Source organism: Exophiala viscosa, assembly GCF_022695815.1.
Source record: "Exophiala viscosa unplaced genomic scaffold EDD37scaffold_7, whole genome shotgun sequence".
Lineage (NCBI taxonomy): Eukaryota > Fungi > Ascomycota > Eurotiomycetes > Chaetothyriales > Herpotrichiellaceae > Exophiala > Exophiala viscosa.
Window position 1 is genome coordinate 289,151 of NW_026944359.1, and position 12,714 is coordinate 301,864.

Consider the following 12,714-nt stretch of genomic DNA (forward strand, 5'->3'; position numbering starts at 1 on the left):
AGACTAGCAGCTCGCAAAGAAGTTGCGCTGAAACAACAACCTCACTTCTCCCACATTCCTCCTTCATACACCTCTCTCCCTCTTCATACACTCTCTATTTGCGACGGAGCGATCTTCGTTGCAATACCAACATCATGGAGGCTCTTTTACACCAATCCAAGGGTGTCTGCCCATTCTTGAAAAAAACCTCCCCGGCTACTCTGCGCTCGCTGTCCACCTCGACCCGTCATTCACCTGGAGGCGGTACTATCACCAACCTGCAGCACATTGCGAGACGATGTCCCGTCATGAACAAGGCGCTTGCTGTTCAGAGTGCTCGTCTCAACACCCAACGCAGCTATGGCAAGATTGCCACCGGTACCGGAGTGGTGAAGTCATTGCTTGAGAAGAAGCTGCATACTTCTGCCGAGAAGAAAGCCAACGTCGACACCAGCATGATTCGCCCTGCCCAGAAAGGTATGCGTTTCTTTGCAGTCTCGTCACCAATCCATTGCTAACTGTTCTCAAGCTCCGCCACCTCAAAAAGCAAAGGCCTTCGTCAAGAAAACAGACACTTACCCCGGTCCAAAGCCCACGGCCCCACTCAAGCCTCGTTTCGACTATGAAGGGTTCTATGAGAATGAGCTTGACAAGAAGCATAAGGACAAGTCATACAGGTATTTCAACAACATCAACAGGCTCGCCAAAGAATTTCCCCGCGCACATATGGCCGTACCAGAGGAGCGCGTGACCGTCTGGTGCTCAAATGATTATTTGGGTATGGGTCGGAACAAACATGTGTTGAAGACGATGCACGAGACTCTCGACATGTATGGTGCTGGTGCCGGAGGAACTAGAAACATTTCCGGCCACAATCAGCACGCAGTAACCTTGGAGAAGACACTGGCCGACCTTCACGGCAAAGACGGAGCCCTGGTCTTTTCTTCCTGCTATGTTGCCAACGACGCCACACTGGCTACCCTCGGCAGCAAGTTACCTGACTGCGTTATTTTGAGTGACAGTATGAACCATGCATCCATGATTCAAGGTATTCGCCATTCGGGTGCGAAGAAGATGGTTTTCAAGCACAATGATCTGGCCGACTTGGAGTCGAAGCTGGCAAGTCTGCCACCTGAGCAGCCCAAGATCATTGCTTTTGAATCCGTCTATAGCATGTGTGGCTCTGTTGCTCCTATCGAAGCGATTTGCGATCTGGCCGACAAATACGGCGCCATCACCTTTTTGGATGAAGTCCATGCAGTAGGCATGTATGGCCCGAGAGGAGCTGGCGTGGCTGAACACCTCGACTATGAGGTCTACGCCAACCCCGACCGAACACGTGAGTCGCAGAAAGGCAGTGTCATGGACAGAATCGATATCATCACCGGCACACTGGGCAAAGCGTATGGCTGCGTTGGGGGCTATATCGCCGGCTCAGCTGCCATGGTCGACGCGATTCGTTCTCTTGCTCCAGGCTTCATCTTTACTACCAGTCTTCCGCCTGCCACCATGGCTGGCGCCCGTACTGCAATTGAGTATCAAGCCAGGTACCAAGGAGATCGACGTCTCCAGCAACTGCATACCCGAGCATTGAAGGACGACCTGACTGCACGTGGTATCCCCGTCATCCCGAACCCTTCACACATTGTGCCTCTCTTGGTTGGTGACGCCGAGACAGCGAAGCAAGCATCTGATATGCTTTTGAGCGACTATGGTATCTACGTTCAATCCATCAACTACCCTACTGTCCCACGCGGCGAGGAAAGACTTCGCATCACTCCCACACCCGGCCACACCACTGAATTGAGAGCCGAGTTGGTTGATGCTCTCGAGAATGTTTGGCAGCGCTTGGACATTAAGCGACTTGCGGACTGGGCCGCACAAGGCGGCTTTGTTGGAGTCGGCGTCAAGGATGCTACTCCAGTCGAGCCACTCTGGACAGATGCCCAGCTGGGGCATGCTGAGACGGTCGCCGAGCCCGCCGTCGCTGACGAAGTGACTGAGGAGCGCGTCATGCCCATCGCGGCTGCTGCGGCTTGAGCTTTCCTCCTAGACAGCAGAGGAAGTGCTCGTCGCATGTAAGGACGAGAAAGTGGGGAGGTGATCAGCGTTCTTTGCCTGAGTGAGGCAAAAGTCAGGCTCTTCAGCCAGCCAATATATACAAAATTTAGTTTCGGTTACCTCTCGTAGCCGGAGAGAGGAAATACAAATCGCCACGTCCTCGTGGCCGTTTTCGCTTCCATCAGCTACATTTTGACTTGCATATTCATCATAGACATGTTTCGCCTCTATTGCTGTCACAACCCCCGACAAATTGCTACCTGCCATGCCTGCTTATCGAGCGCCACACTGATGCGAGATCATCTCCTGGCAGACGGCCTTCCGGAACTGACCTTGGGAAATTCAATAGGAAACCTGAGCTTCGCAAATTTGGGTTTCGGCAGGCTGACCTCCTTTCCAGTCGCATCAACCACTTTCCTCGCCTTGCCCGCCTTTTCCCACCCGTATCTCGTCAATTCCCCTTCCGTCAGACTGTCCATCTTGCATCCCAACTCGCGGTAATATTTATTTACTTCGGCAGGCTGCAGCGCCAGATCGAGACTGATATCGGTCGGCTCCGTGATCAGGGCCGGCAAGTCCTGGCCAGCGTGGAACTTGGGCGGCGGGATATGTAAAGTGAGAGCTAGGATCGTGGTAATAAGCAGAGTTTTGGCCTGCTGCGTAGGTTGACTCGTTGGGAAGAAATGCGAAATCAACTTGGACAGGAATGTCGTCGAGAGGGAGGCGTCGGATGTGGTCTTTGCAGGCCATTTCTCTGGATCTGGAATTGGTCGCCGGTGGGGCAGACGCGCAATGTACGTGTGAATTTCGAGGAGGAGCTGGATGTACCGCAGAATTTGTAGGTTAGTCAAGTACGTCTTGTCGGCGGGGTTGTCGATGTGTGGTTTTGTCAAGCCCTCGACTCTGTGTGCGATGAAGCGGAAGCGCGAGTTGACGGGTTTGGAGGATCCGATGCGGTCGCGCCAGTATGCTATGGGCATTTGGGACAGGGTTGTGCGTGGGGGACCGGGGAAGATGAGTGATGAGAATGGGTAGACTTGTGTGATGTCTGTTGCGGAGAGGTCGGCTTGTGGGAGGGGCTTGTTGGCTCGGGCGGTGGCCTGGTCAACTGTGTCGGCGTCGTCGCCTTCGTCTTTGATGGATGAGAGGATGGCGGAGGAGAGGGCGTCCTGGGTGCCGTCTGCGGCGTCTCCGGCGTGAGCGAGAAGTCGATTCTCGGCCATGGATGCCACTGCTTTTTTGGACTTCTTTGTGCCGAAGGCTGCGGTCAGCGCTGCGCGAGAGGAAGGTGTGGCCTGGGTAGCTTCGGCTTCAGAGTCTGAGTTGGAGTCTTGTCCTGGTGTGCGTACGCTCGAGCGGACGCTCATCTTCTTGGCTGGGAGGACTTTGAGATGGGAAGTCACTGGGTCAAAGACCGCGATGTAGTGCTTGACATGTTTGTCGGCGACATCGGTCGTGGAACTCTCGGTCGCGAGATAGTCTATCGTTGGATGCGTCGAGGACTGCAGGAGGAGTGTGGATTGTGCAGAAGACTTCTTGGAGAAGGCATTGAACGACGCGTTGGAAGGGAGGTTGAAACCTGGGGAGGACGCTAGCAAGTTGTCAGTAATGTGCTGTGGTCGTGGTGATGGTTCCTTACCGACGACTGGTTTTGCGATGTCAGCAGTCGACAGGTGAGTGACCTTGACTTTGCTGGTCTGGGGCTTCTTGGCTGGTCGTTCGCCCTCTGGAGCAACTGCTTTGCGCTTCTTCTCAGCCATTTCGTACAGACAGTGGGGGTAGACAGGCTCAAGGATGATGGACTGCGCTCGAAAGAATGGAAGAGATGCGGTTTACGATCTCCAACTCTGAAAAATAATTTTTGGCTGGCGTTCAGCATTAAGCCGAGAAGGCGCCGCCCCACAGGACGTCACACAACACACAATTGTTATATCTACTCGAAGAGGCCTCACAGACAAGGACCAACAGCAGCTGAGATTTACAGCATGGAAAGATGGCAACGGATCATTGACAGTTTTAGGGAGGCATGATTGTTCAGAGCACATTTGATTGATTGACGTTCTGGCACAAGTGCCTTGCAGATGAAGCATCGGTAGATACGACATCCAGGACACTTGAGTGCTATTTACAGCTCTGAATATTGGAAACCCTGAGTCGTTGAACATGTAGATCGTAGTCTGGAGATTCTGCGTTCCGAATCCTCCGTAGTATGTCCAAGACATCATAAGTAAACCATCAGAAAGCTCCATTGGTGGGTTGACCATCTTCCACTCCTCTTACACAGTGACATATTGTCAAAATAGTAAGGCCGATTCTTCCAACAATCCTCCTTGCGTATCCGTCGAAGTGAATGCTTCGTAGAGGTATTTGTTGTTGCTAAAGTCGAGACTCGAGTTTTGAGGACTCAGCTCATTGTTGAAGTTATCATTGACATTGGTCGAGAGGGACGATGAGATGGAGCGATTGACGCGTTTACTTGCTGTGGAAGAGGTCAATATCATGCCTCATTCACCGACAGTCCCATTGATTGAAACATACCTGCGGGCACGGGTCTTGCGCCTCTTACGCTTAAGGCGCCTAACTCTCTTCTTTCTCCATTTGGCTCTCATCTTCGTGGGATTGCGACTATAGCCCAGTCAGTATATGGATCATGCTTCACTGCTCCTGTCCATTGGAGCAAGGCTTGCAAGAACGTACAGATTGTTGTCGGAAAATGAGTTGCTGGGAGAGGAGAGGAACAACGGAAGCAGCTGCGGGGAGATATTTGAGCAAGAACGAACTGTGTGTTGAGGCCTTGGCGTGTTTGCAGTTAGCTAGCCTCGATGTGGACATCAGTCACGCCTTGACATCATTGTCTACAGGTGTCAGTCTCGAGCAACTTCCTATGTACCTTTCCTACACAACTCACTCTTTCTGTGCAATGCAGGTTATGCCTTTCGTGGAATGCCTTGTAGGTCACGCTCTGCGGTTTGACTAGTTCTCTGCTTCCTCTCAATGTTCTCACACTTGCTGCATCTCCATTGTTGTTAACACCATTTGACAAGTCTCTGCTTTGCTTGTGCCTGTTTTGTTCGCAACCATGACTTTCCTACCTTGTTCTGGCGTTCATCGTGTACGCAGCAATTCATCGCCATCTTCCAAACCTCCTTTTGCAGGTGTCTTCGTTCACAAAAACCATCGGGGCCAGGTGCTTGCTCGTGCGTTGTTTTTCCGTCAATGCTATCGCTCTGTTTGTGGTTATACTAGCCTGTGCAGGAAGAAAGATCTATGCCAACCATGAGATCATCATTGGTCGGGACAGAAGTCGCTGGTAAGGCTGCATGTTTGAGACTGGTTCCGTGCTTACATTGTAGTCAATATGTCATCGACGATCCGTACGTTTCAAAAAGACACCTCAGACTCTATACAGTCGTGTACGAAAATGATGAGCCTGACGAAGTCCAAACTCTTGTCTACGCGGAAGACCTGTCCCAGAATGGCTCCTACTGGAACGGTGGCCTCATTGGAAATGGCAATGGTGGCTACCTAATCAGCGATGGGGACGTACTGAGATTGAGCCGCCAGACATTTCTCGTCTTCGAGCACAAAACAAACGGAACACCTGAAGCTCATTTCGACTTCGCGCAGGAGTGGGAGATGGCGGTAAGATCTTGACACTCGTATACAAGCCCCCCCTGATAGCATCAGCGCTTCCGGAATCATTACGTGGTTACAGACCGCCTTCTCGGCGCGGGGACTTTCGGTAAAGTCTTCATGGCAATCGAACAACAAGCACGGGCACAAGTGGCATGTAAGTTGGTTGACTTACGGAGGCTTGAGGACAGACCACTCGATTTCCTTGAAGGTCTGGAACGACCGGCGGCTGCTCAAGACGTGGACAGCCGAGCCGAACTCAAAAAGGTCAATGAGTGGGGAGGTCAACGGAAGAGGGAAGGCTATCTGGAAGATAAGTTGAGAATATACCTCCGTGAAGTCGAGATCCTGGCTTCGGTTAGCCACGTGAGTCCGTTGACATCCTTGTATTCATAAGCTGACTGACTGCGCAGCCTAACATCATTGGAATCGAAAAAGTCTACGTGACAGATAGCACGGTGTGAGTGCTAAACTCGTGGTGCGGTAGGTTTTTACTGATCAAACAGGTATATGATGCAAGATCTTGTTACTGCTGGTGACCTGTTCTCCTACATTGAGTCGAAAAATGGGAGACTGCTCGAGGTCGAAGCGGCGGTCATTATCCGACAGATACTTATTGCTTTGTGCTTCCTCCACGAAAACAACATTGTGCATCGAGACATCAAGCCGGAAAATATTCTCATGACAAGTCTTTCAGCAGGTTCTCGAGTCGTGTTGACCGATTTCGGTGCTGCTCGCAGAATTCAGAGCCGGCTGCAACGGATGTCCACATTGCTGGGTACCCTGGAATATGCTGCACCGTATGCCTTTTGCTCAACCATTTGACAGGTTTTACTGACATGGTTGTAGTGAGACGTTGAAACAATCACGAAGCGGAGCACAATACCAACCACGCGGTTATACACGAGCAGTTGACTTGTGGTCGGTTGGGTGTGTCTCGGTCGTTTTGCTCACCGGCGGACTGGCTTTCGCTGATCCGACCACGAACATGTACTCGGAAAAGCTTGCTAGAGAGTGCAACCTCACATTCCTTGAGGAGTCTATCGAATGGCTACAAGTCAGACGTCGACCAAAGGACTTTGTTGAGAATTTGTTGGTCCTTGACGAAGCCAAGAGACCAACGGCTGCAGAAGCTCTCAATCATCCATGGTTTTCAAATGAGATGCATAGAAACGATTTTGAGGATTTGTACCAAAGGACAATCAAACATTGGGTTCCACGGCCACCAAAACCGCCAACTATCGAGTTCCAGGATCCAACTTACAAGTACCTGTTGAAACGATCACCAGATGCAGTTGACTTCGGCCAACGGTTTCATCAGAGGCACAAAAGTCCTGTTGATCCTCCCTACAAGCCTTTTCCGAGAAATATGCATTTGAACATCTGGCCGAAGAGGGATGCGAAGAGAAGACTGTCTGCAGAAGTGTTGGGAGCCATAGAGAATTGGGCTCCGGATTCTCTTCGCGAACGTGAACACGCTGGGCCTCACGTCTCGTGGGAAGAGAAGCAAATTCTCTCGGCATATTGGAGCAAGAATGAGGACAAAACTTCAAGAGATATCAGGGCACGTACGGTATCACCTCCACCTCGACCTCAGTCAGAATTCTTCATCAGACCACCGGAGACTCGGACTGGCGATACACTGCGCTCTTTGGGTAGTACAACGAAGGCAGCAGCGGAACATCGTTCCTTACCAGACGTATCCTATGTCAAAGAGCCGTCCGGAGTGGTCGTGCAGGACAACCACTTTAAGTCGCCAGGACGGCCTCTGACTCCAAGATCGCAAAAGGGCGGCCTCAGAAGACGCGCTAGCTCTATGCCTCCAGATCTCGTCACAAGAAACACCGACATATTGACTGGCCGGATTTACGTCGAAGATGAGCCTGCCAGCAATGTTGGGGATGGGATCAATGCAAATGACTTTGCATACGACTCTACTGGCGGAGAACCATCGTGTGACCCTGAGGGTGAAGACCAGTCTTCGATAATGAGTGACTGTCAAGACACTGGTGAAGAGGACATCAGTGCTCCGAGAAAGAAGTACCGACTCAAAAGAAGAACAAACACAGTGTCACCCAACCGCCACAAGAAACGACGAGGCTCGGTGTTTGACTTGGCAGAAGATGACGAGAATAACGAAGCTGCCAGAAAGATGACTACTTTAGTCAATCGACCAAAAGTACCAATCCCGACAAAGCACAAGCCAGAAACCCTATATCTCCCACGATAAACATGATGCGGAGATTGAATCGACATGCAACGCTGAAACCTTTGATGAAGTGTGAAGTGTGCTAGAAGTGGCTGAAGCTAGTACTCATGGACAGCATGCTAGGCTGCTAACCCATTGAGAGCCGAGAGAGTGCACATGTAATGCGCTCAAATAAAGGAAGTAATGGCAGAAACGACAGCCTAGTGGTTGTATTGAAACTAGACAAATAGTACACATATTAAGTATTTGAGATCAAGCAAGCTTGTCAAACTTGTTGGCCGATCTTGATCTGGCCACTAGCCTGGTCACTTCCTGCGTCACTGTACTTCTCAGCGGCCACACCGCCACTCAAAGGTACACTTCTATCCTCAGCCTCAATAGTGCTCAGATTTAATTGTGGACCGGTGAAGTTCTTCCTTCCATCAAAGATCCAGGTGACGAGACTGACAAGACCGATGATGCCAACAGCAGCGCTGCAGTAGTTCATGTTGTCGGCGGTGACTGGACCTTCGGAGGGGAAGTTGAAGTCGATACCGGCAAAGAGCAAGAACACGAGACCGACACCATTCAAGATCAAACTCCATTTGCCCAGGGAGTATGCGCCGGGGATGACCTTGGCGTGTTCGTGGCCGGTGAAGTAACTCCACAGCCGGACGAGCAGGGGCATGGCATATGAGATGTAGAAACCGAGCGTGGCGATGGAGATGACGGTGGAGAAACCCTCGTAGCTGGCGAAGTAAAGGCTGTTCAAACCCATTTGGATCAACAGGCAGAGAATGACGCTGTTGACAGGCACCTGGGACTTCTTGTTGACTTTGGCGAAGAAGCCGCTGAAGGGCAAACCGTGGTCGCGCGAGAAAGCCCACAAAGCGCGACTGCCCTCGGCCATCAAGCTGTTGGCGCAGATAAGGACGATGACGGTGATCAAAGCTGCCAAAGCGGTGGCGCCCCTGGTGCTGCCTGTGCTGTCGTAGAAGATCTGAATGAGCGGCACACCAGTAGATGTGTCGGCCGTGGCTTCGAGGTCGCCGACGCAGAAGAAGGCGGAGATCAAGAAGATGAAACCGGTGATGGCGCCGAGCCAGACGGACAAGACGATGGCTTGGGGCGCTTCTTTGGCAGGGTTGATCATCTCTTCTGTCATGTGTGCGGGTGCGTCGTAGCAGCACATGCCGAAGAGTGTGTTCAACAAACCCAGCATGACGGCCATACCGCCCGACGCGAAACCGGTGTCGTTCTGGAAATCCTTGAACACGAAGCTGGCGGACTGTTTGTGGTCGTTGCAGGCGAGCATGGTGATGATAACCACGAAGAAGCTGACGACGTTCCAGATCACGGCGAAGGTGGAGATGGTGTTCAAGTGGCGCGACAGGAAAATGTTGACGCCTGCGGCGATGATGGCCATCAGGTATGTCACCAGGACGCAGTGCCAGCGCTGGATCTCGTAGTCTGGGTAATTGAGGTTCGCCATGCCGAGGAGGAAGTTGGATCCGATCTAGAAGGCAACTTAGTTATGTTTCGTACGGTAAAGTGTGATGGTGGGACTGACAAAGTTGTTGACCGCGCCCATGGCTACGATACCAGTGCACATGAACCAGCCGGTCACCCAGGCGGCGCCGCGAGCGTACTTGGGTGGTGCGAGGATGGCGACCCAAGAGTACTGACCACCAGCTGTTGGATAGGCCGAGCACATTTCGGCAAAGGAGTAGCCAACGCAGAGGGACAAGGCGGATATGGCGAGCCAGGACCAGACCATGACAGGAGGACCACCGGACTCGATACCCAGGATGAGGGTGCCGCCTAATGCTGTCCAGCAGGTGACGATGGAGAAACTGAAGCCAACCATGCCCAGGAGGGAGAAGGAACGTTTGAGCTCTGCGAGAGCGTTAGCATTGGTGTCCGCGCATCACTGATCAGGGTGATGCGCAACGTACCCTGCTCGTAACCCATTTTGTTGAGTGTCGCTTCATTGCCGAGGGATGAGTCGAATGCTTCGTTCTGTTTGCCGCCATGGACGATGGACGAAAGCCGACGGGTAGCCATTGTGAGTCACTGTGAGGCTGAGAATTCTTCTGCAAAGGCACGCGATGGAATGAACCGAGAGTGGAAACTTGGAAAGGTCAAGCCAGGCACAATGAGGATCTCCGTCAAGGTATATATATCTCGGTGGCCAAGGCTTTGTCCATTGACAGGACATAACGTCGTTATGAATTTCGCGGAATAGATTGAAATAAGCCTTATCTTTGTTGCTAGAAGGCGAAGTGATTGCCATGTGGCTAATGGGGTGGAGACGAGGTTGTCCGTGCTTATGAGGCTTGTGTGGACTCGTTATCGGTAGGCGGTTGTGAGCGACGAGGAGCATTGATCCTGTGATAGGACAGATGGAGATGTGCGACGTTGTTAGGTGTAGTTAGTTGATGTCCTTAGCGAGATGGTCTCGGGAGGCGTCCATCTCTTACAAGTTAACAGGCGTCAGCGGGAACCGTGCTGTTGTTTATCCGCCCAGGGTCCCATCTCAAAGGGTCGATGATGGGTCGTTCCCAAAGCCTTGTTGATTCTTCGAATTGATGAGTGACGATTAATCATCCACCGTACGGAGTCATCACTGGATGAGTCTCCAAGGCCGAAATCGATGAGAAGATGTGTCTGTCTCCTAGCCGTCCCTCACCGTGCTCGGACGCTGGGAACAGCTCCCCTTTAGGCATTGCGACCAGTATCTGCTTGATGATGCACTCGTAAGATGATGTCTGTGTACCGAGACTATCGTTCTTGGAAACTTCCGAGAGACTTTTTTCGGGTCCAAGCTGTTGGATCAATGGATCTCATTTCACGGAGATGTCCAACTCCGGAACCATCCACCGTTGTTTAATCCACCAGTGGACAACTTCGTGTGTTTGAAAATATCTCAAGCTTCGACGTTTCATCAAAACACCAGGCTCAAAGTCTAAAGGGCTCTATTGTTCCTCACAAAGGCTCACATCCTTGTGTAGTATGAACCTGGATTTGTCCATGAGATCCAGACGGAGATGGTCGCTCGCCACCGGACGGACATCATCGGTAACCTGGGGCTAGAATGGCTTCTGGATCTTCTGCGAGACGTCAGCTGCTCTAATACAGCACCTGTACCCTGCAGGGAACTGTAGATGTTCGATATCGAAGAGACACTGCTTCTACGCCACTATGTTCAAGCAAGTGTCAACCGCGCGTCAATCTGGATTGGTCTAGGTTGATCGGATCTCGAATGTACCTTTGCAGCACGGTTAAAGTCGGCCAAGTCGACGCCCGAGGCAGAGATCATGGGGACAGCACTTTTGGTGCACCCCCCCTCAAGCATCAACGAGATGACACTTCGTGACTGCATTGAATTTGAAGAACAGATGATACTTACGTGGAAGGAGGTGTACTAACATCAACAAAACCAAAGAGGTCAGAAAGCACGTTTCCAAGCTCACAAGCAGATCGTCATCGATGGATATCTCTTCAGTCTTTACTGTACAAACTCTAAGCGGCTTTTCATATCATTTATCATCTCATTCTTATCCTTTTCCCGTTCCCATCTATCAAACACCTCAACTCGCCGTCGCATTCTCATACTTCTGCCCCAAAACCTCCTGCCACGTCGATACAACAGCCCCCGCCGGTCCCGGCGCAATCAAGTCCTTGCCCTCCTTCCACCCAGCCTCAACCTCGGTGATAAACTCCTCCAAAGTCAACGCACTCTGGTTCTTCTCCTTGGAATTATCATTCGGATCCGTCCGTTCGCGATGCAATGCCGTTGACACCGTCGGCGGCGCAATCTCCACCACCTTCACTTTCCCCGCATACTGCGTCCTCAAGTTCAACGTGAAGAAATGCACCCACGCCTTCGTCCCGTTGTACACCGGGTTGATCACACTACTGGGCAAGAACCCCAGCACACTCGACACATTGATGACAATGCCCCCCTTCTTTTCCAGCAAGTGCGGCAAGAACAGCACCGTCAAGTGCATCGGTCCTCGAATGTTAATGTCAATTTCCTGATCTGCCTTGCTCAAGTCAAAGCTGTAGTCCTGATCCTCTTGAACACCAGGAAATTGGAACGGCCTCTGTACACCGGCGTTGTTCACCAGACAATTGACTTCCGGGTGCTCGGCTATGATCTTTTTCGATACTTCTGCAACCATATCCGTCTTTCCCGTGTCGAGAACGTAGTAGGCTGTCGCACCGATTTCTTCGGACGTCTTTTTCAAGTTTGATTCTGTCCGTCCCGCGATGATGACCTTTTTGCCGTGCTTGATCAGGCATTCTGCCATGGCACGACCAATGCCGCCGGCACCGCCCGTGATGACGGCCGTGTCGATGAGGTCGAGAGTTGATTTCGACATGTTAGACGATTGAAAAGCTAGACGCTAAGCGATTGAAGGGGGCAAGTCTTGTCAAGTAAGTCTGCTATATGTGCAAGTAACAAATCTAGTAGTCTTGTTCGATGGTAAGAGGATTTCTTTAATCGTCAAAGCTAAGACCTATTGGAGTTCATACAAAAACATAAAACGATCAGCCTCATTTCAAATACTGTATCAAATATCAACAATGACGTTTGGGGGCCTCCAACCTGGCAGAATCGCTTTCCACCTAGATCTCCTCGGTCAAAATCAAGCTGTACCGCTGTTACCAAAAAAACCACCTAGTACTGTCGTAGATTACACCAAATGACGAACTGCGAAAAGGCAAAGCACAAAATGCTTAGAGTCTTTGAGGTTTCGCGATCATTATGATGCAAGGCTCCACAGTGGCACACAAGAAGTGGTGATGTCAAAATGCATCACACTCACTACTATACCACACAAGACGTA

The 12,714-nt window shown here is 51.3% G+C and overlaps 5 protein-coding genes across 5 annotated transcripts; 2 read left to right on the forward strand and 3 right to left on the reverse strand.

Moving 5' to 3' along the window:
- Nucleotides 1-42: 42 nt before the first annotated feature.
- Nucleotides 43-2,179, forward strand: EDD37DRAFT_448668 (mitochondrial 5-aminolevulinate synthase). The gene is made up of 2 exons (XM_062812847.1): nt 43-456; nt 509-2,179. The coding sequence occupies exons 1-2, from the start codon at nt 135-137 to the stop codon at nt 2,017-2,019; spliced, it is 1,833 nt and encodes a 610-aa protein (XP_062668807.1). The 5' UTR covers nt 43-134; the 3' UTR covers nt 2,020-2,179.
- EDD37DRAFT_448655 (DNA-directed RNA polymerase I subunit A49) lies at nt 2,180-4,067 on the reverse strand. Its single transcript, XM_062812846.1, has 2 exons — nt 3,680-4,067; nt 2,180-3,631 (listed from the first exon to the last, which is right to left on the reverse strand). Exons 1-2 carry the CDS (start codon nt 3,798-3,800, stop codon nt 2,340-2,342), a joined length of 1,413 nt encoding a protein of 470 aa, XP_062668808.1. The 5' UTR covers nt 3,801-4,067; the 3' UTR covers nt 2,180-2,339.
- A 913-nt stretch (nt 4,068-4,980) lies between these two features.
- On the forward strand, nt 4,981-8,025 carry EDD37DRAFT_448698 (kinase-like domain-containing protein). Its single transcript, XM_062812848.1, has 7 exons — nt 4,981-5,237; nt 5,296-5,350; nt 5,394-5,682; nt 5,728-6,039; nt 6,087-6,133; nt 6,180-6,473; nt 6,523-8,025. The coding sequence occupies exons 1-7, from the start codon at nt 5,120-5,122 to the stop codon at nt 7,901-7,903; spliced, it is 2,496 nt and encodes an 831-aa protein (XP_062668809.1). The 5' UTR covers nt 4,981-5,119; the 3' UTR covers nt 7,904-8,025.
- Nucleotides 8,026-8,147: 122 nt separating this feature from the next.
- Nucleotides 8,148-9,925, reverse strand: EDD37DRAFT_658342 (amino acid/polyamine transporter I; the record flags this gene model as incomplete). The annotated part of the gene is made up of 4 exons (XM_062818966.1): nt 8,148-8,194; nt 8,285-9,377; nt 9,432-9,757; nt 9,817-9,925. The coding sequence occupies 4 exons, from the start codon at nt 9,923-9,925 to the stop codon at nt 8,148-8,150; spliced, it is 1,575 nt and encodes a 524-aa protein (XP_062668810.1).
- A 1,417-nt stretch (nt 9,926-11,342) lies between these two features.
- Nucleotides 11,343-12,676, reverse strand: EDD37DRAFT_633369 (short-chain dehydrogenase). The gene has a single exon (XM_062816780.1). It carries the CDS (start codon nt 12,244-12,246, stop codon nt 11,452-11,454), a length of 795 nt encoding a protein of 264 aa, XP_062668811.1. The 5' UTR covers nt 12,247-12,676; the 3' UTR covers nt 11,343-11,451.
- Between the last annotated feature and the right edge of the window lie 38 nt (nt 12,677-12,714).